At 53.0% G+C, this 27,656-nt stretch overlaps 1 protein-coding gene across 2 annotated transcripts in view; it reads left to right on the forward strand.

The window, feature by feature from the left end:
- acap1 (ArfGAP with coiled-coil, ankyrin repeat and PH domains 1) overlaps positions 1–27,656 on the forward strand; it is an 82,064-nt gene that overhangs the window by 45,190 nt on the left and 9,218 nt on the right. For both annotated transcript variants that reach the window (XM_038787016.1, XM_038787015.1), the window contains exons 7-19: positions 1,757–1,801; positions 2,279–2,374; positions 4,647–4,721; positions 6,673–6,785; positions 9,684–9,735; positions 10,757–10,857; positions 13,658–13,766; positions 16,811–17,010; positions 19,686–19,755; positions 20,415–20,509; positions 20,710–20,909; positions 21,681–21,868; positions 25,474–25,583. In XM_038787016.1, coding sequence (XP_038642944.1) covers positions 1,757–1,801; positions 2,279–2,374; positions 4,647–4,721; positions 6,673–6,785; positions 9,684–9,735; positions 10,757–10,857; positions 13,658–13,766; positions 16,811–17,010; positions 19,686–19,755; positions 20,415–20,509; positions 20,710–20,909; positions 21,681–21,868; positions 25,474–25,583 — 1,454 coding nt within the window. The remainder of the gene's footprint in view (positions 1–1,756; positions 1,802–2,278; positions 2,375–4,646; positions 4,722–6,672; positions 6,786–9,683; positions 9,736–10,756; positions 10,858–13,657; positions 13,767–16,810; positions 17,011–19,685; positions 19,756–20,414; positions 20,510–20,709; positions 20,910–21,680; positions 21,869–25,473; positions 25,584–27,656) is intronic.

Genomic DNA, 27,656 nt, shown 5'->3' on the forward strand with positions numbered 1-27,656 from the left:
CCTGGGAGTGTTTGATGGGGACAGTGTAGAGGGAGCTTTACTCTGTATCTAACCCCGTGCTGTACCTGTCCTGGGAGTGTTTGATGGGGACAGTGTAGAGGGAGCTTTACTCTGTATCTAACCCCGTGCTGTACCTGTCCTGGGAGTGTTTGATGGGGACAGTGTCGAGGCAGCTTTACTCTGTATCTAACCCCGTGCTGTACCTGTCCTGGGAGTGTTTGATGGGGACAGTGTAGAGGGAGCTTTACTCTGTATCTAACCCCGTGCTGTACCTGTCCTGGGAGTGTTTGATGGGGACAGTGTAGAGGGAGCTTTACTCTGTATCTAACCCCGTGCTGTACCTGCCCTGGGAGTGTTTGATGGGGACAGTGTAGAGGGAGCTTTACTCTGTATCTAACCCCGTGCTGTACCTGTCCTGGGAGTGTTTGATGGGGACCGTGTAGAGGGAGCTTTACTCTGTATCTAACCCCGTGCTGTACCTGTCCTGGGAGTGTTTGATGGGGACAGTGTAGAGGGAGCTTTACTCTGTATCTAACCCCGTGCTGTACCTGTCCTGGGAGTGTTTGATGGGGACAGTGTAGAGGGAGCTTTACTCTGTATCTAACCCCGTGCTGTACCTGTGCTGGGAGTGTTTGATGGGGACAGTGTAGAGGGAGCTTTACTCTGTATCTAACCCCGTGCTGTACCTGTCCTGGGAGTGTTTGATGGGGACCGTGTAGAGGGAGCTTTACTCTGTATCTAACCCCGTGCTGTACCTGTCCTGGGAGTGTTTGATGGGGACAGTGTAGAGGGAGCTTTACTCTGTATCTAACCCCGTGCTGTACCTGTCCTGGGAGTGTTTGATGGGGACCGTGTAGAGGGAGCTTTACTCTGTATCTAACCTCGTGCTGTACCTGTCCTGGGAGTGTTTGATGGGGACAGTGTAGAGGGAGCTTTACTCTGTATCTAACCCCGTGCTGTACCTGCCCTGGGAGTGTTTGATGGGGACAGTGTAGAGGGAGCTTTACTCTGTATCTAACCCCGTGCTGTACCTGTCCTGGGAGTGTTTGATGGGGACCGTGTAGAGGGAGCTTTACTCTGCATCTAACCCCGTGCTGTACCTGTCCTGGGAGTGTTTGATGGGGACAGTGTAGAGGGAGATTTACTCTGTATCTAACCCCGTGCTGTACCTGTCCTGGGAGTGTTTGATGGGGACCGTCTAGAGGGAGCTTTACTCTGTATCTAACCCTGTGCTGTACCTGTCCTGGGAGTGTTTGATGGGGACAGTGTAGAGGGAGCTTTACTCTGTATCTAACCCCGTGCTGTACCTGTCCTGGGAGTGTTTGATGGGGACCGTGTAGAGGGAGCTTTACTCTGTATCTAACCCCGTGCTGTACCTGTCCTGGGAGTGTTTGATGGGGACAGTGTAGAGGGAGCTTTACTCTGTATCTAACCCCGTGCTGTACCTGTCCTGGGAGTGTTTGATGGGGACAGTGTAGAGGGAGCTTTACTCTGTATCTTACCCCGTGCTGTACCTGTCCTGGGAGTGTTTACTGGGGCAGTGTAGAGGGAGCTTTACTCTGTATCTATACCCGTGCTGTACCTGTCTTGGGAGTGTTTGATGGGGACAGTGTAGAGGGAGCTTTACTCTGTATCTAACCCCGTGCTGTACCTGTCCTGGGAGTGTTTGATGGGGGGTAGTGTACAGGGAGCTCTGTATCTGACCTGGATTCTAACCATCAATTTTGACCCCCTTTGCTGTTCATCCCTTTTCCAGATCAATGTCATTCAAGCAAAGAAGAGGAACGAGATGTTGCAGTTTGTGAGTACCCTAATCCCTTCCCTTCTTCCACTTTTGGCCATCATTGGTGGGGCTGAGGTTTCGGCGAGGGGGGAGGGTGGGGGGGGGGGGGGTTGGTTTGAGGGCCCTCCAATCCTTGATCTTGTAGCTGAGCTGTGGCCTATAGCTCCAGATGCCCCCCCCTCTCCCCCCCGCCCACGCCCCGTGCCAACGGATAGCAGCACACCTCGCCAATCAGCTTAGACCATGCAGATTGATGAACCAGCCAACTCTAGCCCCATCCAATCCAGGCCTTCCAGTGAGGGGTCAGAAGGCCACAAATTAACGGGGGAAGCTTAGTTACTTTCTCAACTCCAGACCCGAACCCCAGGGGCACTGAGGCCTGTAACACTGATGTGACCCTTGACCTCAGCGCCACGCTGGGTGGGCCGTGCGTCTTGGGGTGGCTCGGATTGTCGCTTCCTGTGCCCAGCTGAACTTTGATCTGATTGCTTACAGATGGTGTCACTCATGGGCGCACAGTCCACCTTCTTCACTCAGGGTTTCGATACACTCAACAGCCTGGACGCTTACAAGAAGCAGTTGGCGGAGCAGGTAGGGTGTGGGCCAGACCCTCGATGGTCCGTCAATCGGCCGGCGTTCTGTTCTTGGTGATTCAGCGGTAGAATTCCTTCATAGCCCCCTCTCTGTGCCCCCCTCTCAGCCGCCAGCTGACACATGATTACCCCTCCGCACCTGTATTTACACATCGATTTGTCCGTCTGAGAGACTCTGTGTCTCTATCTGTCTCACCCTCAGTCTCTCACTCTCTCCGTTCCCGTCTGCATTTATGTTTTTCTGTGTCCACCGTGTCGTTCAGGGGATTGGGAACAATTGGGTAACTTTCTCAATGTCTCGAGCCTGAATGGACTCCAGTGTTGTCCTTACCTGACTGGCGTATGACGCTAGGCCCTGAAGCCTGAATTTTCTTAAAATCGAGACGGGTTTAGCTGCAATTTCAGTCACTGGATGGAGAAATACATCGTGCAAGTTCGTTATTTACCTCCCTTGCTGCTTATCTCAGTTTAAGACATGCGTCCTGCTTTATGTAAGAAGTGGAGGAGCAAGTGAGCAATGTGGAACGTCAACTTACATTTCAGTAACCATAGCAACATGCCCCCACGTTCACTGGGCTACAGATGAGGAGCCTGCTGCCCCGATGATGGGAAAACTGGGAATAATTGCCTCCTGCAGACAATTTCCTCCTCTTTCTCTATCCTCAGAAGATACCTGGGAACCCCACCACCTGGAGGTTCCCCTCCGAGTCACTCACCGCCCCGACTGGGAAATATATCGGCCGTTCCTTCACTGTCGCTGGGGTCAAAATCCTCGAACTCCCTCCCTAACAGCACAGGGGGTATACCTGCACCTCCGGGACTGCAGCGGTCCAAGAAGGCGGCTCACCCACCACCTTCTCAGAGGCAATGAGGGAGGGGCAATAAATACTGGGCCTAACCAGGGACGCCCACTGATGGAGCCATCAATTCAGCGAACACGTGTAGTTGGATCTGAACAGAGGCTTTAATACACTTACAACAGAGCCAGCCTATTCGTCGTTGAACTCCAGATGAACTGCAGGCTGGCTCTAAGGCACTGATCTTTATACATCGGTCCCAGGGGGAGGAGTCCTGGGCGGAGCCAAGGGAGGAGCCCAGTACAAACTCTCGCGTACTCCCAGAGCGACTCCCCCTGGTGGTCGGATAGTGCAACTGCACTTACAATGGTGGATAGTGAACATATATACACGGAGTTATATTGGCAACTATATACAGCATTGACCTTACAATGGGTAGATAACGAACATATATACATGGAGTGATATTGGCAACTATATATAGTGTGAATCACATTCACCACACCCACATTCTCTGAGCAAATATCAATAAGAAATCTTTGTCGTAACCCAGTGGAGGCAGAATTGGTCAGATAGAGACCATAGTTGAAGGGGGACATGCAGAGAGACGCATCCGTTGATGCGGAGAGACTGGGGATGTGGGAGATAAGGAGACAGAGGGAGAGTTGCTTCATTCCTTTCCCATGAGAGTTTGACTTCCTTATGTAGACTTTGAACAAACTGTGCTGGATCTGTCCTCCCAGGGTCACCCCCTTACCTGCCCACTCATGGTCTGCATCATGAGACGGACAGGAAGTGACCTCGAGCTCCCGTCTCTGGCTCCCGCAGGGGACAGGATGCTCCTGTTACTCAGAGGCCCAGAGATTCTCAGCACGCAGCAAGGACCAAGATTTTGGAAGCAGTGCCGCATTGCGACTGGGAGCAGAGTCGAGTCGTCGCCTTTCCAAACCAGGAAAAGGCCGATCCAGGTTCGGGACAGGCTCAGTGTCCAACCCGCCGTTGTTGATGTTTTGAGGCCTGGACACGTGTTTCCTCACATCCTGTGTTGCTGTGGTGTGTGGCACAGTCTCTCCGCCCTTCACCCATAGGTTCAACCCCATTCTACACTCCCCTCGTTAGCGAAGAAGGAGACTGTCGAAGTTTTGCATCTTCCACTTATCAGAACACTTGGCAAGAGGACGGGGAAAGCAAACATTTACGCGGGTGGTCCTGTAACCTCCTGCCCCCCCCCCCCAGTGTAGCATTTAGGGGGGGGGGGGGATATGAGACTGACCATCACCTTACTCCAACTCACCTCGGACACGACCCCACCCCCAACCCCTCCAGCTCCATAACCTGTCGACCGTTAGATATGAAGACGGGATTCCTGGGAATGGACACCCGGATCGCAGCCCGAATCGGCTCCTTCATTCAGCGACCGGGATAGGTTTGTCGGGAAGGAAGGTGACGTGTTCTTGTTTCTCTGTTCCGCAGTTACATCAGCTGGTGCTGAATTCAGCAAGAGATAAACGGGACATGGAACAACGACATGCGGCCATCAAACAGAAGGTGAGGTGGGAGAACAATACACGGATGAAAAATGAAATGAAAATGGCTTATTGTCACAAGGAGGCTTCAAATGAAGTTACTGTGAAAAGCCCCTAGTCACCACATTCTGGTGCCTGTTCGGGGAGGCTGGTACGGGAATTGAACCGTGCTGCTGGCCTGCCTTGGTCTGCTTTCAAAGCCAGCGATTTAGCCCTGTGCTAAACCAGCCCCAGATGAATATTAATATTCAAAGTGACAACATAGCTGCAATCTGAGAGACATTGAGTGAAGCTCACTCTACCTCCCAGACTCCTAGAGATTCCCCCCTCAACACTGCAATATGTCCAGCCTATTGTTAGATTAGATACAGAGTAAAGCTCCCTCTACACTGTCCCCATCAAACACTCCCAGGACAGGTACAGCACGGGGATAGATACAGAGTAAAGCTCCCTCTACACTGTCCCCATCAAACACTCCCAGGACAGGTACAGCACGGGGTTAGATACAGAGTAAAGCTCCCTCTACACTGTCCCCATCAAACGCTCCCAGGACAGGTACAGCACGGGGTTAGATACAGAGTAAAGCTCCTTCTACACTGTCCCCATCAAACGCTCCCAGGACAGGTACAGCACGGGGTTAGATACAGAGTAAAGCTCCCTCTACACTGTCCCCATCACACACTCCCAGGACAGGTACAGCACGGGGTTAGATACAGAGTAAAGCTCCCTCTACACTGTCCCCATCAAACACTCCCAGGACAGGTACAGCACGGGGTTAGATACAGAGTAAAGCTCCCTCTACACTGTCCCCATCAAACGCTCCCAGGACAGGTACAGCACGGGGTTAGATACAGAGTAAAGCTCCCTCTACACTGTCCCCATCAAACACTCCCAGGACAGGTACAGCACGGGGTTAGATACAGAGTAAAGCTCCCTCTACACTGTCCCCATCAAACGCTCCCAGGACAGGTACAGCACGGGGTTAGATACAGAGTAAAGCTCCCTCTACACTGTCTCCATCAAACACTCCCAGGACAGGTACAGCACGGGGTTAGATACAGAGTAAAGCTCCCTCTACACTGTCCCCATCAAACGCTCCCAGGACAGGTACAGCACGGGGTTAGATACAGAGTAAAGCTCCCTCTACACTGTCCCCATCAAACTCTCCCAGATTAGTTATCTTGATCAGATTATTGTTCACCAGTGGATCACACAAACTTGCAAACAGGTTGGAGATTTTGGACCTCAAACAGACTCCTGTCTAACTCCAATTATCTCAGAGAGGCAAAGCTTTTCAGCAGCGGAGACAATAAAACATTGAGTAAAGCATTTCACACTACTGCTGTTCAATGGCTACTGGAGTGATAGTTTCCACAGGATACTGCCATCAGTCCAAAACGTTTGTTCTGCCTCTCACACGGCTGGGCAAGGTTGTGGCTGAATTTCAGGTACCTAGGCCGTGCGTCCCAGTGATTGGCCGATTGAGTCACACAGCTCGTGCCTCCGCTTGTTCAGAACAGGCGGAGTACAGGCAGCACTCAAACAAGCTCCCTGCCGGCGGAAAATAAACCCTGAAAATTGTCTGTTTGACGTGATTCTGTGAATGGGCAGCACTTGCCGAACAGTCCTGAGTGTGCTGATAGCTACAGTAACAACCAGTTTAACCCTCTCCCCCCAAAAAGCTGATGAGGCTCGTGGGGGAGCGGTGGGGGGGGGGGGGGGGGGGGGGGGCGGTGGGGGGGGGGGGGGGGGGGGGTCAATTGACAATGTCAAAACTGAGGATAATCTTTCCTCTTTTTTTGGTGGAAGTATCTACGGTTATGGAATTTAGGGGGATAGATGGAGTTAAGATGCAGATCTGCCCTGATCCAATGGAAAGGCTCGAGGATTTGAAAGGCCCTGTGTGTGTGAGAGAGGAGAAGATGCCCATTTGCAAGGTTGCCCATTTAATTAAAGGTTTTTACCTTCCGCAGGATGTGTTTTACGATGATTTGGTGGTGGAATTTAACATGGAGGCCCCGAATGGTGTTGTGATGGAGGGCTATCTGTACAAACGAGCCAGCAATGCCTTCAAAACCTGGAACAGGTACTGTCAGCGTCCTCTCCATGTAGTTTAAAGTCGGGACCACGGTATTTCAAGTGGGTTAGTATGAGTTCCTCTAAATCTCGATCCTATTCCCCCTCTCACCACTGGACGGGATCAAGGAAAAGATTTTCGATTGGGAATTACCTCAACACCTCCCCGCATTGCAACCTTTCTTACCGAATCAAGGGTTATGGGGAAAGGACAGGAAAATGGATGTGAGGAATGTCCATTGAATGGTGGAGCAGGCTCGAGGGGCTGAATGGCCTACTCCTGTTCCTTTTTCTTATGGTCTCATAAGATGGTCGCTCATGAGTCAGTGGCGCCTCTAAGCCAGAAGCTCCGTCTCCAAGTCCCACTCCAGGCCTTCATAGCGAGAGGATTCGAGTACAGGAGCAGGGATGTGTTGCTGCAATTATACAGGGCCTTGGTGAGGCCACACCTGGAGTATTGGGGGCAGTTTTGGTCTCCTTATCTGAGGAAGGATGTTCTTGCTCTCGAGGGACGGCAGCGAAGGTTTACCAGGCTGATTCCAGGGAGGGCGGGACTGACGTAAGAGGAGAGATTGAGCCGGTTAGGATTGTATTCACTGGAGTTCTGAAGAATGAGGGGTGATCTCATAGAAACCTATAAAATTCTAACAGGACTGGACAGGGTAGGTGCAGGAAGGATGTTCCCGATGGGGACAGGGTAGATGCAGGAAGGATGTTCCTGATGGGGACAGGGTAGATGTAGGAAGGATGTTCCCGATGGGGACAGGGTAGATGCAGGAAGGATGTTCCCGATGGGGACAGGGTAGATGCAGGAAGGATGTTCCCGATGGGGACAGGGTAGATGCAGGAAGGATGTTCCCGATGGTGGGGGGGGTGTCCAGAACCAGGGGGTCACAGTCTGAGGATACGGGGTAGACCATTTAGCACAGAGATGAGGAGACATTTCTTCACCCAGAGAGTGGTCTGCCTGTGGAATTCATCACCACAGGAAGTAGTTGAGGCCAAAATTGTGGTTTCGAGAATCAGTTAGATACAGCACTTTATTTTCAGAATTTATAGAATTTACAGTGCAGATGGAGGCCATTCGGCCCATCGAGTCTGCACCGGCTCCTGGAAAGAGCACCCTACCCAAGGTCAACACCTCCACCCTATCCCCATAACCCAGTAACCCCACCCAACACTAAGGGCAATTTTGGACACTAAGGGCAATTTATCATGGCCAATCCACCCTAACCTGCACATCTTTGTGACTGTGGGAGGAAACCGGAGCACCCGGAGGAAACCCACGCACACACGGGGAGGATAGAACATAGAACAGTACAGCACAGAACAGGCCCTTCGGCCCTCGATGTTGTGCCGAGCAATGATCACCCTACTCAAACCCACGTATCCAACCTATACCCGTAACCCAACAACCCCCCCCCCAACCTTACTTTTTAGGACACTAAGGGCAATTTAGCATAGCCAATCCACCTAACCTGCACATCTTTGTGACTGTGGGAGGAAACCGGAGCACCCGGAGGAAACCCATGCACACACGGGGAGGATGTGCAGACGCCGCACAGACAGTGACCCAAGCCGGGAATCGAACCTGGGACCCTGGAGCTGTGAAGCGATTGTGCTATCCACAATGCTACCGTGCTGCCCTCACTTGGGACAAAGGGGATCAAAGGATATGGGGGGGAGGAAGGCGGGATCAGGGTATTGATCATAATGAATGGTGGAGCAGACTCGAAGGGCCAAATGGCCTCCCGGTCCTATTTTCTATGATTTGATGGCAGAGGAAGATGTGGTGATAACATGGCCAAACAGATTGCGTATCAAACCTGCAGAATCCTTCCAGCTCACGGCAGCCGGTGAGAGCAGGCGACACTCCCGTCTGGTCAGCTTCACCAGATGTGCAACGGCCAAGCGACAAGCCTCTGGCGATGGCCCATACTGCCCTCCTTTTCCACAAACCTCACTCTGGGTTCAAATCGCAATGTCTCCTTCTCTAACTCATCCCACGTGACACTGATTTCTTCCCTCGGAGAGTTCCCAACAGGAAAAGGCGGGAAAAACTGGGATAAAAGAATCCTGGTCCAAACTGGTGTTCCTCGTTCAGGTTCACCGCACTGATTTCTGGGATAGTTGTCTGCACAGAGATTGAGTGAGTCGATTCGGTCTATCTTCACTGGCGTTAGAAGAATGAGAGGGGATCTCATTGAAATGTATAAAATCCTGACAGGGCTGGAGAGATTGGATTTAGGGATGGTATTTCCTCTGGGCTGGGGGGGGGGGGAAGGGGGGTGCCTCGAGCAAGGGGTCACAGTCTGAGGATACGGGGTAGGCCATTTAGGACTGAGATGAGGAGAAACATCTTCACTCGGAGGGTGGCTAAGCTGTGGAACTCTCTACCCCAGATTCTGGAGGCCAAATCACTGAATGTATTGAAGAAGGAAAGAGAGTGACCTCTCGACTCTAAAGGTGCGGAGGGGCATGGGGAGAGAGCAATGTGTTTGGAAGATCCTGCAAATCCAACGGCAAATCCCATGGCGCTCGAACAGCAGCGTGCTCTCCCAAGCCAACATGCCAAGCATCGAAGCGCCAATCGCTGAAACCTAGCTCCGTCGGGCGGGCAATGTTGCCCGTGTGCCCGTCGCCAAATTCCTGAAGGGTTCACATCTCCAGATGGTCGCTGCTTTGATGTTGCGATGCTGTGATTCTGAACTCACTGCTGACAGAAACAGAGAGGGAGGTGTTGCTCTGGCTCTTATCACTGGGTGATCTGGTGAGAGATTGCCCTGCTTTGGGACTCCATCGGCTTCATTGGTCTTGGCCGTGCCGATCTCTGGGTTTAGACTTTCTGCGTCTTTTACTGTTGGCTCCCTTCCTGCTCGTCTCTCACTCTTCCCTTCTGTCCTCACAGACGCTGGTTTTCCATTCAAAACAATCAACTGGTGTACCAGAAGAAGCTCAAGGTGAGAGACCGTGAGGGCTTGGGAGTTTGGAAGTGGCGGCCATCTTTCACTTGTTCCCGCCTGGTCTTCAGGTAGAGAGCTGGGGGTGAAACCAGTTCCAGACGCGCACGGACGTTGGGCGGAACTGCTGTGACTGTGTGGAGTCTGCACGTTCTCCCCGTGTCTGTGTGGAGTCTGCATGTTCTCCCCATGTTTGCGTGGAGTTTGCACATTCTCCCCGTGTCAGCGTGGAGTTTGCACGTTCTCCCCGTGTCAGCGTGGAGTTTGCACGCTCTCCCCGTGTCAGCGTGGAGTTTGCACGTTCTCCCGTGTCAGCGTGGAGTTTGCACGTTCTCCCCGTGTCTGCGTGGGTTTCCTCCGGGTGCTCCGGTTTCCTCCCACAGTCCAAAGATGTGCGGGTTACGTGGATTGGCCGTGCTAAATTGCCCTTAGTGCCCAAAGATGTGCAGGTTATGTGGGAATTGGGATAGAGTGGGCGAATGGGCCTGGATGGGACACTCTTTCAGAGGGTTGGTGCAGCCTCGATGGGCTGAATGGCCTCCTTCTGCACTGTAGGGATCCGATGATTCTATGACAATACAGCGATAGTGCACGGGAAGACAGAGGCACAATGATAATGTCACTGGAATAATAACCCAGCGGTCCAGTATGCTCAATGGGTTCAAACCCCACCACAACCTTTGAAAAAGCTCGTCTCTGTCATGGTGAACAGCTTGTTATCGATTGTCGTCAAAACCCATCTGGGTCACTAACGTCCTTTAGGGAAGGAAATCTGCCGTCCTTACCCGGTCTGGCCTACACGTGACTCCAAACCCACAGCAATGGGGTTGACTCTGAACTGCCCCTCTCTGAAATGGGCCAAGTGAGACGCTGAGTTTGAGGGTAATTAGGGATGGGTCAGAAATGCTGAGCCAGTCCCGCGACCCCCACATCCCGGGACAGGCCGTGTACGACTCTGGAATGTGCGAATCGGTTGAATGAAGTTGCACTGTCGGCTGATTATTTGTTTTTGATGTTTCAGGATAACTTGACGGTTGTTGTGGAAGATCTCCGTCTCTGCACCGTTAAGAGTGGGACAGACTGCGAGAGACGATTTTGCTTTGAAGTGGTCTCCCCCTCAAAGTGAGTGATGGGTTGGCCCTCGCAGACACAGACCAGCATCAGGTCCTCCGTCAGTCCAGGCCAAGTGAAATTGGAGATTCACTCGGTTAATCCCAGAGCTGAAGGGGTTGGATTACAAGGAGAGGTTGAGTAGACTGGGACTGTACTCGTTGGAATTTAGAAGGATGAGGGGGTATCTTATCGAAACATATAAAATTATGAAGGGAATAGATAGGATAGATGCAGGCAGGTTGTTTCCACTGGCGGGTGAAAACAGAACTAGGGGACATAGCATCAAAATAAGGGGAAGTAGATTTAGGACTGAGTTTAGGAGGAACTTCTTCACCCAAAGGGTTGTGAATCTATGGAATTCCTTGCCCAGTGAAGCAGTAGAGGCTCCTTCATTAAATGATTTTAAGATAAAGATAGTTTTTTGAAGAATAAAGGGATTAAAGGTTATGGGGCGCAATTCTCCGCACTCACGACGGTGCGGAGAATAGCGGGGTTCGTAATTTTTTACGGCCACGCTAGTCTGACGCCCTCCCGCTATTCTCCCCCCCCCCACGCCCGACTCCCGACACGAATCGCTGCCGCCGTTTTTTTACGGCCAGCAGCGATTCTCAGCTGGCCGATGGGCCGAAGTCCAAGCCCTTTACGGCTGTTTTTATGAACGGCAAACACACCTGGTCTGGCCGTTCGTAAAAACGGCCATAAAGTCCTGATTTTGAAAACCATGGCACCGATTGGCACGGCAGTACCACGGCCGTGCCAAGGGTGCCATGGGCCCGCGATCGGTGGGCACCGATCGCGGGCAGCAGGTCCGATTCCCGCGCACTCTTTGTCCTTCCGCCGCCTCGCTGTATCACTTCACGGGGCGGCTGAGAGGCATTACCGACCGCGCATGCGCGGGTTTCGCGCAAATGCGCGATGACGTCATCCGCGCATGCGCGGGTTGGAGTCTTCCAATCTGCGCATGCGCGGCTGACGTCATGTGACGCGTCAGCCGGCGCAAACTCTACAAAGCGGGCTTAACGAAATTCGTTAAGCCCGCGATGCCGGAGTTCACGGCCGCGGCATACTAGCCCCGACCGGGGACCAGAATCGGTTCCCGGTCGGGGAGGGGGAGGCTGGCGTCAAACCCGCCCGGATTTGACGCCAGCCTTACGATTTCTCCCTGCCTGGGAGAATCGCGCCCATGGTGTTCGGACCGGAAAGTGGAGCTGAGTCCACAAAAGATCAGCCATGATCTCATTGAATGGCAGAGCAGGCTCGAGGGGCCAGATGGCCGACTCCTGCTCCTAGTTCTTATGTTCTTTCCATCTGTCCCTCACGTTCAGAATCACCCCACCATCGAAGCAATTTTAGTTTAGTTTACGAGTTTGGTGGCCGGTTTTCCCAGGTGGGTTTACTATTCCGACGGGGGGGGGGGGGGGGGGGGGGGGGCTTCCTCCACACCATTCCAGGCTTCCTGGCACAGTGAGGGAGCGCCCATCGGAAAACCGACAATCCCAATCCACAACTGGGTCCCTGATTGGCTCCCCACTGCTACTGGAATCCCACATCCAGGAAATGCGCGGAAAAGGCAGGGAAGCCCGTTGTGGAACTTGCCGGACACAATCCAATTGTATTTGCCGGCCCCCTCCTCGAACACGATTCCTCTCCCACTTCTAACCCCTTTTCCATCCTCCGCCTCCTAACCCACCTGGGTAAAATCCAGCTCTAACGAATTTACAAAGCACCTCATCTCCCGATGAGGCTCATCATAGCCTTCTGGGCTCATCGTCAGACCAGGAACCCGCTCCTGCATTTTGATTTCCTCCTCTTCCCCACCACCCCCCCCCCCCCTCCCCCCCCCCCCCCCCCCCCCCAGAGCTGTAACTTGCTCTCATGTTTTGCAAAAAGGTTACAGCAGGTAATTAGGAAAGCTAATGGAACGTTATCGTTGATTGCGAGCGGAATTGACGACAAAAGATAGGGCGGTTACTTGATTTGATTTATTTATCGTCACGTGTACCGAAGTACAGTGTGAAGTATTTTTCTGCGGCCGAGGGAACGTACACAGTAAACACAAGAAGAATCAACAGAGAATATTGACAAACGGTACATCGACAAACAGTGATTGGTTACAGTGCGGGACAAGGGGCCAAACAAAGCAAATCCATGAGCAAGAGCAGCATAGGGCGTCGTGAATAGTGTTCTTACAGGGAACAGATCAGTCTGAGGGGGAGTCGTTGAGGAGTCTGGTAGCTGTGGGGAAGAAGCTGTTCCTATGTCTGGATGTGGGGGGTCTTCAGACTTCTGTACCTTCTGCCTGATGGAAGGGTCTGGAAGAAGGCAATGCCTGGGTGGGAGGGGCCTCTGGCAATGCTGTCTGCCTTCCTGAGGCAGCGGGAGGTGTAGACAGATCAATGGGAGGGGGGCAAGCTTGTGTGATGCGTTGGGCTGAGTTCACCACCCTCTGCAGTTTCTTGCGATCTATGCTTCAGCTGTAGAGAGTTTTCTTAATACTGGAGTGCTCAGTATTGGTCATCTTATTGAAGATAAGGGGTAAATGCATTGGAAGCAGTTCAGATAGGGTTGACTCGACTAATACCAGGAATGGGCAGATTGTCTTCTGAGATAAGATTGGGTAGGCTGGGTCTGAATCCAGTGGAGTTTAGACGAGTAAGAGGCGATTTGACTAAAATGTATAAGATCCTGAGGGCCATTGACAGGGTGGATGTGGAGAGAGGATATTTGAAATGTGGGACTGTTTATACGGATATTTCAGTGTCTTGATCCAGGGTCACCATTTGAATGTTTTTGTTCTGCTTCCCACCAGGAGCTGTATGCTACAGGCTGACTCTGAGAGACACCAGCAAAACTGGATCCTGGCCGTACAGTCAAGCATTGCTACAGCCTTCAATGAGAGAAGAGAGGACAGCTATTCGGTACTAACCACACATTAGCGAGGCACTAACTCTCATTGGGTAACATTCCCCACACACTGACTCTCACTGGGGTAGGGGTCCCACACACACTGACTCTCACTGGGGTACGGGTCCCACACACACTGACTCTCACTGGGGTACGGGTCCCACACACACTGACTCTCACTGGGGTACGGGTCCCACACACACTGACTCTCACTGGGGTACGGGTCCCACACACACTGACTCTCACTGGGGTAGGGGTCCCACACACACTGACTCTCACTGGGGTAGGGGTCCCACACACACTGACTCTCACTGGGGTACGGGTCCCACACACACTGACTCTCACTGGGGTACGGGTCCCACACACACACTGACTCTCACTGGGGTCCCACACACACTGACTCTCACTGGGGTACGGGTCCCACACACACTGACTCTCACTGGGGTAGGGGTCCCACACACACTGACTCTCACTGGGGTACGGGTCCCACACACACTGACTCTCACTGGGGTACGGGTCCCACACACACTGACTCCCACTGGGGTACGGGTCCCACACACACTGACTCTCACTGGGGTCCCACACACACACTGACTCTCACTGGGGTAGGGGTCCCACACACACTGACTCTCACTGGGGTACGGGTCCCACACACACTGACTCTCACTGGGGTATGGGTCCCACGCACACTGACTCTCACTGGGGTACGGGTCCCACACACACTGACTCTCACTGGGGTCCCACACACACTGACTCTCACTGGGGTACGGGTCCCACACACTGACTCTCACTGGGGTACGGGTCCCACACACACTGACTCTCACTGGGGTACGGGTCCCATACACACTGACTCTCACTGGGGTACGGGTCCCACACACACTGACTCTCACTGGGGTACGGGTCCCACACACACTGACTCTCACTGGGGTACGGGTCCCACACACACTGACTCTCACTGGGGTACGGGTCCCACACACACTGACTCTCACTGGGGTACGGGTCCCACACACACTGACTCTCACTGGGGTACGGGTCCCCCACACACGGACTCTCACTGGGGTACAGGTCCCACACACACTGACTCTCACTGGGGTACGGGTCTCACACACACTGACTCTCACTGGGGTACGGGTTCCACACACACTGACTCTCACTGGGGTACGGGTCCCACACACACTGACTCTCACTGGGGTACGGGACCCACACACACTGACTCTCACTGGGGTCCCACACACACTGACTTTCACTGGGGTATGGGTCCCACACACACTGACTCTCACTGGGGTACGGGTCCCACACACACTGACTCTCACTGGGGTACGGGTCCCACACACACTGACTCTCACTGGGGTACGGGTTCCACACACACTGACTCTCACTGGGGTACGAGTCCCACACACACTGACTCTCACTGGGGTACGTGTCCCACACACACTGACTCTCACTGGGGTACGGGTCCCACACACACTGACTCTCACTGGGGTACGTGTCCCACACACACTGACTCTCACTGGGGTACGGGTCCCACACACACTGACTCTCACTGGGGTATGGATCCCACACACACTGACTCTCACTGGGGTTCCACACACACACTGACTCTCACTGGGGTACGGGTCCCACACACACTGACTCTCACTGGGGTACGGGTCCCACACACACTGACTCTCACTGGGGTACGGGTCCCACACACACTGACTCTCACTGGGGTACGGGTCCCACACACACTGACTCTCACTGGGGTACGGGTCCCACACACACTGACTCTCACTGGGGTACGGGTCCCACACACACTGACTCTCACTGGGGTACGGGTCCCACACACACTGACTCTCACTGGGGTACGGGTCCCACACACACTGACTCTCACTGGGGTACGGGTCCCACACACACTGACTCTCACTGGGGTACGGGTCCCACACACACTGACTCTCACTGGGGTACGGGTCCCACACACACTGACTCTCACTGGGGTACGGGTCCCATACACACTGACTCTCACTGGGGTACGGGTCCCACACACACTGACTCTCACTGGGGTACGGGTCCCACACACACTGACTCTCACTGGGGTACGGGTCCCACACACACTGACTCTCACTGGGGTACGGGTCCCACACACACTGACTCTCACTGGGGTACGGGTCCCACACACACTGACTCTCACTGGGGTACGGGTCCCCCACACACGGACTCTCACTGGGGTACAGGTCCCACACACACTGACTCTCACTGGGGTACGGGTCTCACACACACTGACTCTCACTGGGGTACGGGTTCCACACACACTGACTCTCACTGGGGTACGGGTCCCACACACACTGACTCTCACTGGGGTACGGGACCCACACACACTGACTCTCACTGGGGTCCCACACACACTGACTTTCACTTGGGTATGGGTCCCACACACACTGACTCTCACTGGGGTACGGGTCCCACACACACTGACTCTCACTGGGGTACGGGTCCCACACACACTGACTCTCACTGGGGTACGTGTCCCACACACACTGACTCTCACTGGGGTACGGGTCCCACACACACTGACTCTCACTGGGGTACGTGTCCCACACACACTGACTCTCACTGGGGTACGGGTCCCACACACACTGACTCTCACTGGGGTATGGGTCCCACACACACTGACTCTCACTGGGGTATGGGTCCCACACACACTGACTCACTGGGGTACGGGTCCCACACACACTGACTCTCACTGGGGTACGGGTCCCACACACACTGACTCTCACTGGGGTACGTGTCCCACACACACTGACTCTCACTGGGGTATGGGTCCCACACACACTGACTCACTGGGGTACGGGTCCCACACACACTGACTCTCACTGGGGTCCCACACACACTGACTCTCACTGGGGTACGGGTCCCACACACACTGACTCTCACTGGGGTACGGGTCCCACACACACTGACTCTCACTGGGGTACGGGTCCCACACACAGACATGTGTCTGCTGAGATATTGTACCTTTCTAAGAAGCTGTACTCTTCACTATTACCTATCTGTGTTAGAGTTCAGATTGGTGTCTTTTCAGAAGTTGGAAAGGACTTCGTCTGTGTCTACAGGGATCTTTAGCTTCACCGACGAAGTGAGACCAGGAAAGGAGAAGGGTCTCGAGCAGGTACAGAGCATCCCTGGGAATGCTCACTGCTGTGATTGTAATGAAGCCCTGCCAGAGTGGGCCAGCATCAACCTGGGCATCACCCTCTGCATAGAATGTTCCGGAATCCACAGGTAACCGGCAAGGGACTGGCACAGCGGTCAACTAACCAAAATTAAATTTGGTGCGGAGACTGATCGCACCTTTTGGTCAGGTTACTAAATGGAGGACTCTCTGTGGGCGTTAAGGATGCAGTCATCCAGAAGACATTTGATAAGGTTCCACATGAGAGACTGTCGATTAAAGGTGAAGCTCATGCAAATGGCAACGCAGGTGGATGAGGTGATCAAGAAGGCACACGGCATGTTGCCCTTCATCGGTCGGGGCATTGAGTATAAAAATTGTCAAGTCATGTTGTAGCTGTACAGGACCTTAGTTCGGCCTGATTTGGAATATTGTGTACCATTCTGGCCGCCACACTACCAAAAGAATGTGGATGCTTTGGAGAGGGTACAGAAGCAATTTACTAGGATGTTCTCTGGTACGGAGGGCATTAGCTATGAGGAGAGATTAGATAAACCCGGCCTGTTCTCACTGGAACGACGGAGGTTGAGAGGTGACCTGATAGAGGTCTACAAGATTATGAGTGGCACGGACAAGGTGGATAGTCAGATGCTCTTTCCCAGGGGAGGAGAGTCAAGTACGAGGGGACGTAGGTTTAACGTGCGTGGGGAAATGTTTAGAATAGATGTGCAAGGCAAGTTTTTTCACACAGAGGGTGGTAAATATATGGAATGTGCTGCCTGGGGAGGGGTGGGAGCCAGTACAATAGCGACATTTAAGGGGCATCTAGACAAATATATGAATAGGGTGGGAATGGAAGGATACGGACTCCCTAAATGCAGAGTTTTAGTTTAGGCAGGTAAAATGGTTTGCACAGGCTTGGAGGACTGAACGTCCTCTGCTGTATTGTTCTTTGTTAGCAAATAATTGAAAAGGTTACGAAATTGGTTAAGCAGCAAGCGATAGAGAGTAGTGTTGCCAATTTAATGGAATACTATCCCACCCGGGTCACCAATAATGTTGCGTTTTAGAGTCGCCAATATGATACTGAGGCTCTTTTTAATGATATGATGTTATGCCCCAACAGCGTCGTCAATACTGTGGATGTTTCTGTTTCTCTTGCTGAACCACAAGGCTTTCCCGTATATCGGTCAAATGACCACACAACCAGTTAGTCTGTTCAAGTTCAAAGATGGTTTATTTACACACAAGGGTTACTTCGACATGCAAGCACAATATGCTACAAGTTAAACTACACCTATCAGCTACAATAACCTATACTTTACTTTAGGGTGACCGGCACTGTGCAGATGGATAAGGCCTTTATCTTGATCTCACATGGCCGGTTTGAAGAAGTGGCTCCGTCTCTGCTGGGCTCATCTGTCAGGTAGCGATTGTGGGTCTTGAACTTGGCCTTCTGGTCGTTATGCTGCAGTTGGGCTGGCACAGGCCGGATTCAAAGGAGGCTGGCACAGACCGGGTCCAAAGGAGGCTGGCACAGACCGGGTCCAAAGGAGGTTGGCACAAGCCGGGTCCCAAAGAGGCAGAACACATGGCTGTGTCCCCTTTTATCCCTCTGGGATTCTGCGCTATTTGGGGTGGTCCTTAATCTTGGACCCAATAATTCGACAGGCTTCGATCACTGCCTTCGATTATGGCCAATAAAGGGGCAGATGCCTTGATGGCTGGGCAGGTCCTTAGCGGTCATTGACCTTGGCGAGTGGGCTCTGAGTAAAGGGAGTGGCGCCGATCAGTCTGTGTCTGTATCGGTTTCTTGATTGGAGCCCTATTGTCCTGGGGAAATGGACCATTAGAATGCAAACGAGCGGGGGTTTCGATCCGGTCTAGCTACCTGCGTTTCAAATAGGCAGAAGCTCTGTATCTGTCTGAGTCCTGGGTTGGCCATAATTCCCATGGTCCTTTGCAGGTGGCCATCTCAGAAGGCTACAGTAGGGAGATCGGGCAGGTTCTCTAATTGTCAGGATGTGGCCCAGGTTCTGTTGCCAAGATGTGTGTTGGGGTTTCATTGATGATCGGGGTGCTGGATGGGAAAGCACATCGCCAACGTTGCCGATGATGCAATCAGAAGGAAGGAAAATAGGAGGCCATTCCGTCCCTTAAACTCTGTCCCTCTGTTCAATTAGATCATGGATGATCTGTATCTGAACTGCACGGTAGCATTGTGGATAGCACAATCGCTTCACAGCTCCAGGGTCCCAGGTTCGATTGCGGCTTGGGTCACTGTCTGTGCGGAGTCTGCACATCCTTCCCGTGTGTGCGTGGGTTTCCTCCGGGTGCTCCGGTTTCCTCCCACAGTCCAAAGATGTGCAGGTTAGGTGGATTGGCCATGATAAATTGCCCTTAGTGTCCCTTAGTGTTGGGTGGGGTTACTGGGTTATGGGGATAGGGTGGAGGTGTTAACCTTGGGTAGGGTGCTCCTTCCAAGAGCCGGTGCAGACTCAATGGGCCGAATGGCCTCCTTCTGCACTGTAAATTCTATGATCTATGATCTACCCTGTCCTGTAATTTCGGAATTCTGTCAGATATCCATTCTCTTGAGGTGTAGTATTAATCCGGGAACTCTGAACAAGGACGGGCAATCGGAGTGACAGGAGGGAGTCTTGCACTGATCCATCAGGAATCTGAGCTGAGAATGAACCAGGGACTGGGCTCAGGGAGTGAAGCCTTGGGGATGAGTGAGCACTGAGCAGGGAAGAGCTAACAATTGTTTTCTAATTCCTGGCAGGAGTCTAGGTGTCCACTTTTCCAAAGTACGATCACTGACCCTTGATTCCTGGGAGCCAGAATTGCTGAAGGTGAGATATGTCCAGGGTCAGAATGGCGACAACCAATCAACCAGAGCTTCCTCCATCTTGGATTTCCCCTTGTTCTCTCCTTCCTTTTCTCCCCTTCCCCTTGTTCTTCTACCTCACTATGTCTCTCTGTACCCTTTATCTCCCTTTATTAACCCCGCCATCCTTTTGCCCCCTCCCTCCCCTTCATCTTTTATCCTCCCTTCTCACCCCTTTTTCCCCCTTTCTTCCTCTTGCGCTTTCCTCTTCCCTCTCTCTCCCCTTTCCCTCTTTCACCCTTTTCACTCACTTTCACCACTCCCCCCCCCCCCCCCCCTCCATTCTCTTCTCTGTCCCTCTCCCTTTCCTTCTTTCTCTCTCTCTCTCTCCTTACCTTGTGTGTCTCTTTCTCCCCCTTTTCACTCTCGCTTTCCTCCTCACCGTCTGCCTCTCTGGCGCTCTCTCTGCTCTATCCCTCCCCCCCCCCCACCTTGTCTCCCCCTCCCCCTCATTACCCAACCTCTTCCCTTTCCCACCCACTGGGTCTCCCCTCAATCTCTACACCTCCACTGACCGTCCGTCTCTCTCTCTCTCTCTCTTTCGCCACCTCTCTCCTTGCTATCCCCTCCCCCACTTGAATTTTCCTGTCACTCCTCTCACTCTAACTCTCTCTCTCTCAATAGCTGATGTGTGAATTGGGGAACTCCACCATTAACGGAATCTATGAAGCTCGGGTCGAAGAGATGACAGTGAAGAAGCCTCACCCTGGTTCTCCTCGGTAAGGATTGCCAGCGTCGTGTGGGTCAGGAGTGTGTGTGTGTGTGTGTGTGTGTGTGGAGGGTTGGGGGGGGTGGGGGGGCGGGGGGAGATTAATATCCTATTAATGCTCCCGGGATCGTGTCTTACTTTCATCTTGAAAGTTGAAAGTGTCTCGGGCCTAGTAAAAGATGGCCTCTTTCGCCCTTCTTCTTTACTCAGGCAGGAGAAGGAAGCCTGGATTCGGGCCAAGTACGTGGAGAAGAAGTTTATCCACAAACTCCCAGAAAGTGGCATCAGACTCCGGAGGTGCAGCTTGAAGCGGAATCAGCGCGCCAACACTCTGGAAAAATCCCAGAAACCGGAAAAACCACCCAAACCGTTCCTGAAGCCCAAAGGGAAGGCCTTGCCCCCGAGCCAAGGTAAGATGGAAGCTCCTCTTGCTCAGACACCCGGTCGTTAACGTTCTTCCTCACATCGGGGCTGACGGGCGTTGGGCCCGCCCACAATCAAGAAACTGGAAAAGGGGATGAGAACAGATAGGTGCTGGATGGCCAGGGTAGACACGATGGGCCGACTGGCCTCGTTCTGTGCTGTAAAATGACGCTGAACTAATTAGACAGCAATTAACCGGAGTTTACGCTGCCCAGCTGTCTATCTGGTTGGTGGGTGGGTCTGATTGGCCGAGGCGGCCTTTACGTTTTAACTACAAACTCAATCTGTCGTAGGGTGAAAGGTCGGGGATCAAATGATTCCAGTTGGAACTCCGTTTCCGTCTTCGGAAGGGAAAGTTCCGCCCCTAAGGTCAAACTATGGAAGTTCAACGTGGGGAAAGACATATTGTTTTATTCAATAGAAGTGCGGTGGAATAAAGGGTCGCAGGAAGGCCATCTTTTATTTATTCATTCATGGGGTGGGCATCGCTGGCTGGGGCCTGCGTTTATTGCCCGTCCCTATTTGCCCCTGAACCGAGTACGTTTCAGAGTCAACCACATTGCTGTGGGTCTGGAGTCACATGTAGGTCAGACCAGGTAAGGAGGGCAGATTTCCCTCCCTAAAGAGGACCGTCTGCAATGGTTTCATGGGGGAGGGGCCCGCTGGATATGGAAAGCTGACCCTGGGCCTGCCTCACTGACACACGGTTTGTCTCTCTCTCTCTCTCTCTCTCTCTCTCTCGTGTTTCCTGTTTGCAGGTGTGAACGACAAGAGTGGCGATAGCAGTGAGGATCTGCGAGACCTTCACCCGGGGGCACTGCTCTATCGAGCCGCGGCGCTTCAGAACCTCCCCGTCATGGCCGACGCATTGGCTCATGGCGCTAACGTCAACTGGGTGAACGCATCAGATGAGAACAAAACGCCACTTATTCAGGCAGTCACACCGGTAAAGGGGCACATTATCCCCCCCCCCCCCCCCCCCCCCCCCTCCAGATGAAAAGATAAATCTGCTCAGTGCTGCTCAGCTCAAACATGGATTATTTATCTCCATGGTTACTATTGGTTTTACCGGGCCTTGTACAAAGGAAGACTTTAGAAACCTTTACAGTTCGGCCAACTTATTTTTAAAAATTCATTTACGGTATGGGGGCGTCGCTGGTAACCCCAGCATTTGGGCAGCACGGTAGCATGGCGGTTAGCATAAATGCTTCACAGCTCCAGGGTCCCAGGTTCGATTCCCGGCTGGGTCACTGTCTGTGCGGAGTCTGCACGTCCTCCCCGTGTGTGTGCGTGGGTTTCCTCCGGGTGCTCCGGTTTCCTCCCACAGTCCAAAGATGTGCGGGTTAGGTGGATTGGCCAGGCTAAATTGCCCTTAGTGTCCTAAAAAATAAGGTTTAATGGGGGTTGTTGGGTTACTGGGATAGGTATACGTGGGCTTGAGTAGGGTGATCATTGCTCGGCACAACATCGAGGGCCGAAGGGCCTGTTCTGTGCTGTACTGTTCTAATTTATTGCCCATCCCTAATTGCCCCTTGAGAGGGTGGTGGGTGAGCCGCCTTCTTGAGCTGCTGCAGTCCCCGAGGTGTAGGTACACCCACTGTGCTGTTAGGGTGGTAGTTCCAGGATTTTGCCCCCAGCGACAGTGAAGGAACGGCCGATATATTTCCCAGTCGGGGCGGTGAGTGACTGGGAGGGGAACCTCCAGGTGGTGGGGTTCCCAGGTATCTGCTGCCCTTGTCCTTCTAGATGGTAGAGGCCGTGGGTTTGGAAGGTGCTGCCTAAGGAGCCTTGGTGAGTTGCTGCAGTGCATCTTGTAGACGGTACACACGGCTGCCACTGTGCGTCGGTGGGGGAGGGAGTGAATGTTTGTGGATGGGGAGCCAATCAAGCGGGGCTGCTTTGTCCTGGATGGTGTTGAGCTTCTTGAGTGTTGTTGGAGCTGCGCTCATCCAGGCAAGTGGAGAGTCTCCCATCGCACTCCTGACTTGTGCCTTGTAGATGGTGGACAGGCTTTGGGGGGGTCAGGAGGTGAGTTACTCTCCCCAGGATTCCCAGCCTCTGACCTGCCCTGGTAGCCACAGTATTAATGTGGCTGGGTCCAGTTCAGTTTCTGATCAATGGTAACCCCCAGAATGTTGATTGTGGGGGATTCAGCGATGGTAATGCCGTTGAATGTCAAGGGGCGATGGTTAGATCCTCTCTTGTTTCCGAATGATGAACAAATATGGACATCACCGAACCTTGACTATGGTGAGGTCTCACAGGGTTAGAGGCTGGAATGACAGACCCACTGGAATTGGGGAAGGAGATAAGAACATGAGCAATAGGAGCAGGAGTAAGCCATTCAGCCCTTCTAGCCCGCTCTCTCATTCAATGACACCATGCCTGACCTTCAATGCCAACACCATTTCCCTGCAACCTCCCCGTGTTCCTTGATGTGTGAAGAAATCTGTCGATCTCTGTACTGAACCTTTTCAAAGACCATCCCCCCACAGTCCTCTGGGGTAGGGAACTCCCCGAAGATTCACTCGCCTCTGGGTGAAGAAATTCCTCCTCACCTCAGTCCCGAATCACAGAAATACACCGAGCAGAAGAGGCCCTTCGGCCCATCGTGTCTGCACCGACCCATGGAAAACACCTGACCTGCCCACCTAATCCCATTGGCCAGAACTTGGCCCACAGCCAGGGATGTTGTGACGTGACGAGTGCCCATCCAGGTACTTTGTAAAGGATGTGAGGCAACCCGCCTCTACCCCCCTCCCAGGTGGTGCGTTCCAGACCGTCAACACCCTCCGGGTAAAAATGTTTTTCCTCAAAATCCCCCTGAACCTCCCACCCCTCACCTTGAACTTGTGTCCCCCTTGGAACATAGAACATAGAACAGTACAGCACAGAACAGGCCCTTCGGCCCTCAATGTTGTGCCGAGCCATGATCACCCTACTCAAACCCACGTATCCACCCTATACCTGTAACCCAACAACCCCCCCCCCCTTAACCTTACTTTTATTAGGACACTACGGGCAATTTAGCATGGCCAATCCACCTAACCCTTGTGACTGACCCGTCAACTAAGGGGAACAGCTGCTCCCTATCCCACCCTGTCCATGCCCCTCATAATCTTGTCCACCTCGACCAGGTCGCCCCTCAGTCTTCTCTGCTCCAGAGAAAACTACCCCAGCCTATCAAACCTCTCGGTTCCATCCCAGCCAACATCCGGGTGAATCCCCTCTGCACCCCCTCTCCAGTGCAATCACATCCTTCCTATAATGTGGCGACGAGAACTGCACACAATACTCCAAATGTGACCTCACCATAGCTCTGTACAGCTCCAACATCACCTCCCTGCCTCTGTGCCTCGATTGATAAAGGTAAGTGCCCCATAAACCTTTTTCACTGCCCTATTAACCTGGCCTTCTGCCTTCAAATGACAGACCCCTTATTCTGTGACTGCGCCTCTGGTTCTAGATTCCCGCCCCCACCCCCAGCCAGGGGGGGGGGGGGGGGGAAACACCCTTCTTACATCGACCCTGTCGAGCCCCGTAAGAACTTTGGGTGTTTGAATGAAATCACCTCTCATTCTTCTGAACCTCAATCTTTCCTCACGAGACCATATAATGGCGGCAAGACATCTTTACTCCAATCATCACACCCTCTTGTAATAAAGGCCAACGTACCGTTTTCCCGGATTGCTTGCTGTAGCTACGTGTTAGCTTCCAGTGACTGTTGAGCAAAAGCACCCCAAGCCCCCCTTGAAGGCCCAACATTTCCCAGATTCCCTCCATTTGAGAAATACTCCGTTTGTTTCCACCAAAATAACTAACTTTGGTTATTTTAAAGGATGTGAGGCAGCCCACCTCTACCACCTTCCCAGGCAGGGCGTTCCAGACCGTCACCACCCTCTGGGTAATCCCGTGGGATTCCCTACGGCGAGGGGCAATGGGAATCACAGTGGTGCCCCATGTGGTGTTATCAGAACTGTGAGAACTGCAAGTGTTAATGAAGTGTCGAGAGAAGCCACTAGAGGGAGCTACAGTTACAAGCATATAAGGCAGTGATGCTGAGCCTTGTGGGAGAGTGTGTGCAGGAGTTAGCTGGAGAGAGTCAGAAGTACAAATAGTGTGAGTGAGAGCAGATCATAGTTTATGTCCGTGTTAAGATTAGCTGCAGCTGAGCGTGGTTTAAATGTTAATCATCAACTGTGTCGAATCCAAATTAGTCGTTGTAATAAATTTACAAACTAGTTAAAGCTATTTTGTGGGTTTTGTGAACATTTAGTCAACCATCCAAAAGTAAGCAACACAAAGACCAGCACATTCCAGACAAACATTCGGATGAAAGTTGGGAAAGTTGACGTGGTTGCTGATCTCTTGGGCCAGGTTACTGACCAAGACAAAAGATTGCCACATCGCTGTGTTGAGAGGATAGTTTGGTCCTGTAAAGGCCCTGCCCCTCATTAGTTTGAGTAAAATGACGCTGGCCGGAGGTATTTTGCACTAAACGTGGATTCTTTTGCTTCCTCTTTGCTCCTCTGCACCTTGACCTCTTCCCAGGGTTCCTTGGTGGCCTGTGAATTCCTGCTGCAAAATGGAGCCAATGTCAACCTGATGGACAGTCACAAACGTGGTCCCCTCCACCACGCCACAGTCCACGGGCACACGGGGTAAGGCTGGCATAGCGCGGGACGTACCTAATGCTGCAACATTAACCATGCCCCAGGTTTGACAGCATGGACAGTGTAACTGATTCTAAAAGGAAACAAACATTCAAAAGTCAGTCCCCATCAAACACTCCCAGGACAGGTACAGCACGGGGTTAGATACAGAGTAAAGCTCCCTCTACACTGTCCCCATCAAACACTCCCAGGACAGGTACAGCACGGGGTTAGATACAGAGTAAAGCTCCCTCTACACTGTCCCCATCAAACACTCCCAGGACAGGTACAGCACGGGGTTAGATACAGAGTAAAGCTCCCTCTACACTGTCCCCATCAAACACTCCCAGGACAGGTACAGCACGGGGTTAGATACAGAGTAAAGCTCCCTCTACACTGTCCCCATCAAACACTCCCAGGACAGGTACAGCACGGGGTTAGATACAGAGTAAAGCTCCCTCTACACTGTCCCCATCAAACACTCCCAGGACAGGTACAGCACGGGGTTAGATACAGAGTAAAGCTCCCTCTACACTGTCCCCATCAAACATTCCCAGGACAGGTACAGCACGGGGTTAGATACAGAGTAAAGCTCCCTCTACACTGTCCCCATCACACACTCCCAGGACAGGTACAGCATGGGGTTAGATACAGAGTAAAGCTCCCTCTACACTGTCCCCATCAAACACTCCCAGGACAGGTACAGCACGGGGTTAGATACAGAGTAAAGCTCCCTCTACACTGTCCCCATCAAACACTCCCAGGACAGGTACAGCACAGGGTTAGATACAGAGTAAAGCTCCCTCTACACTGTCCCCATCAAACACTCCCAGGACAGGTACAGCACGGGGTTAGATACAGAGTAAAGCTCCGTCTACACTGTCCCCATCAAACACTCCCAGGACAGGTACAGCACGGGGTTAGATACAGAGTAAAGCTCCCTCTACACTGTCCCCATCAAACACTCCCAGGACAGGTACAGCACGGGGTTAGATATAGAGTAAAGCTCCCTCTACACTGTCCCCATCAAACACTCCCAGCACAGGTACAGCACAGGGGTTAAAACCCCCTTACCCATTGGAATTTGTTTACCCACCAGGATACTTACTCAACGGAACGGCCTTACCCAATGAAACTGTATTAATCTGTCCTGAATTCACCAACAAGTTGATCAATATTTTGGGGACAGTAACTTCCTGGATTTTATATTTGTGGGGGTTTATTTCCTGAAGAGTGAAAAGCTAACCGCATTACCGCACAATCAGTTATGTAACCAGTTGTCAGAGTGTATGTACAGACTAGTTGCTGTTCTCAGTGTGAGAAGGAAGTTGGGAAATCTCGCCAGTGCCTCTGACGATGTCACCATGTAATCATACAGAGGGCGCTGGTTGCAAAACGTACCACCCACTCCATTGAGTGAAAACCTGTGTCCTAACATCCCGAAACAATCTGGCTCTCATTTTAAAGTTACGCCCCCTTGTTCTGTATTTCACTGCCGGGCCCTGTGCAATCCGGGCCCTGTGCAATCCGGGCCCTGTGCAATCCGGGCCCTGTGCAGGCCGTGCCCCTATACAGGCCGGGCCCTGTGCAGGCCGGGCCCCTATACAGGCCGGGCCCTGTGCAGGCCGAGCCCCTGTACAGGCCGGGCCCCTGTGCAGGCCGGGCCCCTGTGCAATCCGGGCCCCTGTGCAGGCCGAGCCCCTGTACAGGCCGAGCCCTGTGCAGGCCGAGCCCTGTGCAATCCGGGCCCCTGTGCAGGCCGAGCCCCTGTACAGGCCGAGCCCTGTACAGGCCGGGCCCCTATACAGGCCGGGCCCCTGTACAGGCCAGGCCCTGTGCAGGCCGAGCCCTGTGCAGGCCGAGCCCTGTACAGGCCGGGCCCCTGTACAGGCCGGGCCCCTGTACAGACCGGGCCCTGTGCAGGCCGAGCCCTGTGCAGGCCGAGCCCTGTGCAGGCCAGGCCCTGTACAGGCCGGGCCCCTGTGCAGGCCGGGCCCCTATACAGGCCGGGCCCCTGTACAGGCCGGGCCCCTATACAGGCCGGGCCCCTGTACAGGCCAGGCCCTGTGCAGGCCGGGCCCC

The sequence above is a fragment of the Scyliorhinus canicula genome, chromosome 29 (genome assembly GCF_902713615.1).
Source record: "Scyliorhinus canicula chromosome 29, sScyCan1.1, whole genome shotgun sequence".
NCBI lineage: Eukaryota > Metazoa > Chordata > Chondrichthyes > Carcharhiniformes > Scyliorhinidae > Scyliorhinus > Scyliorhinus canicula.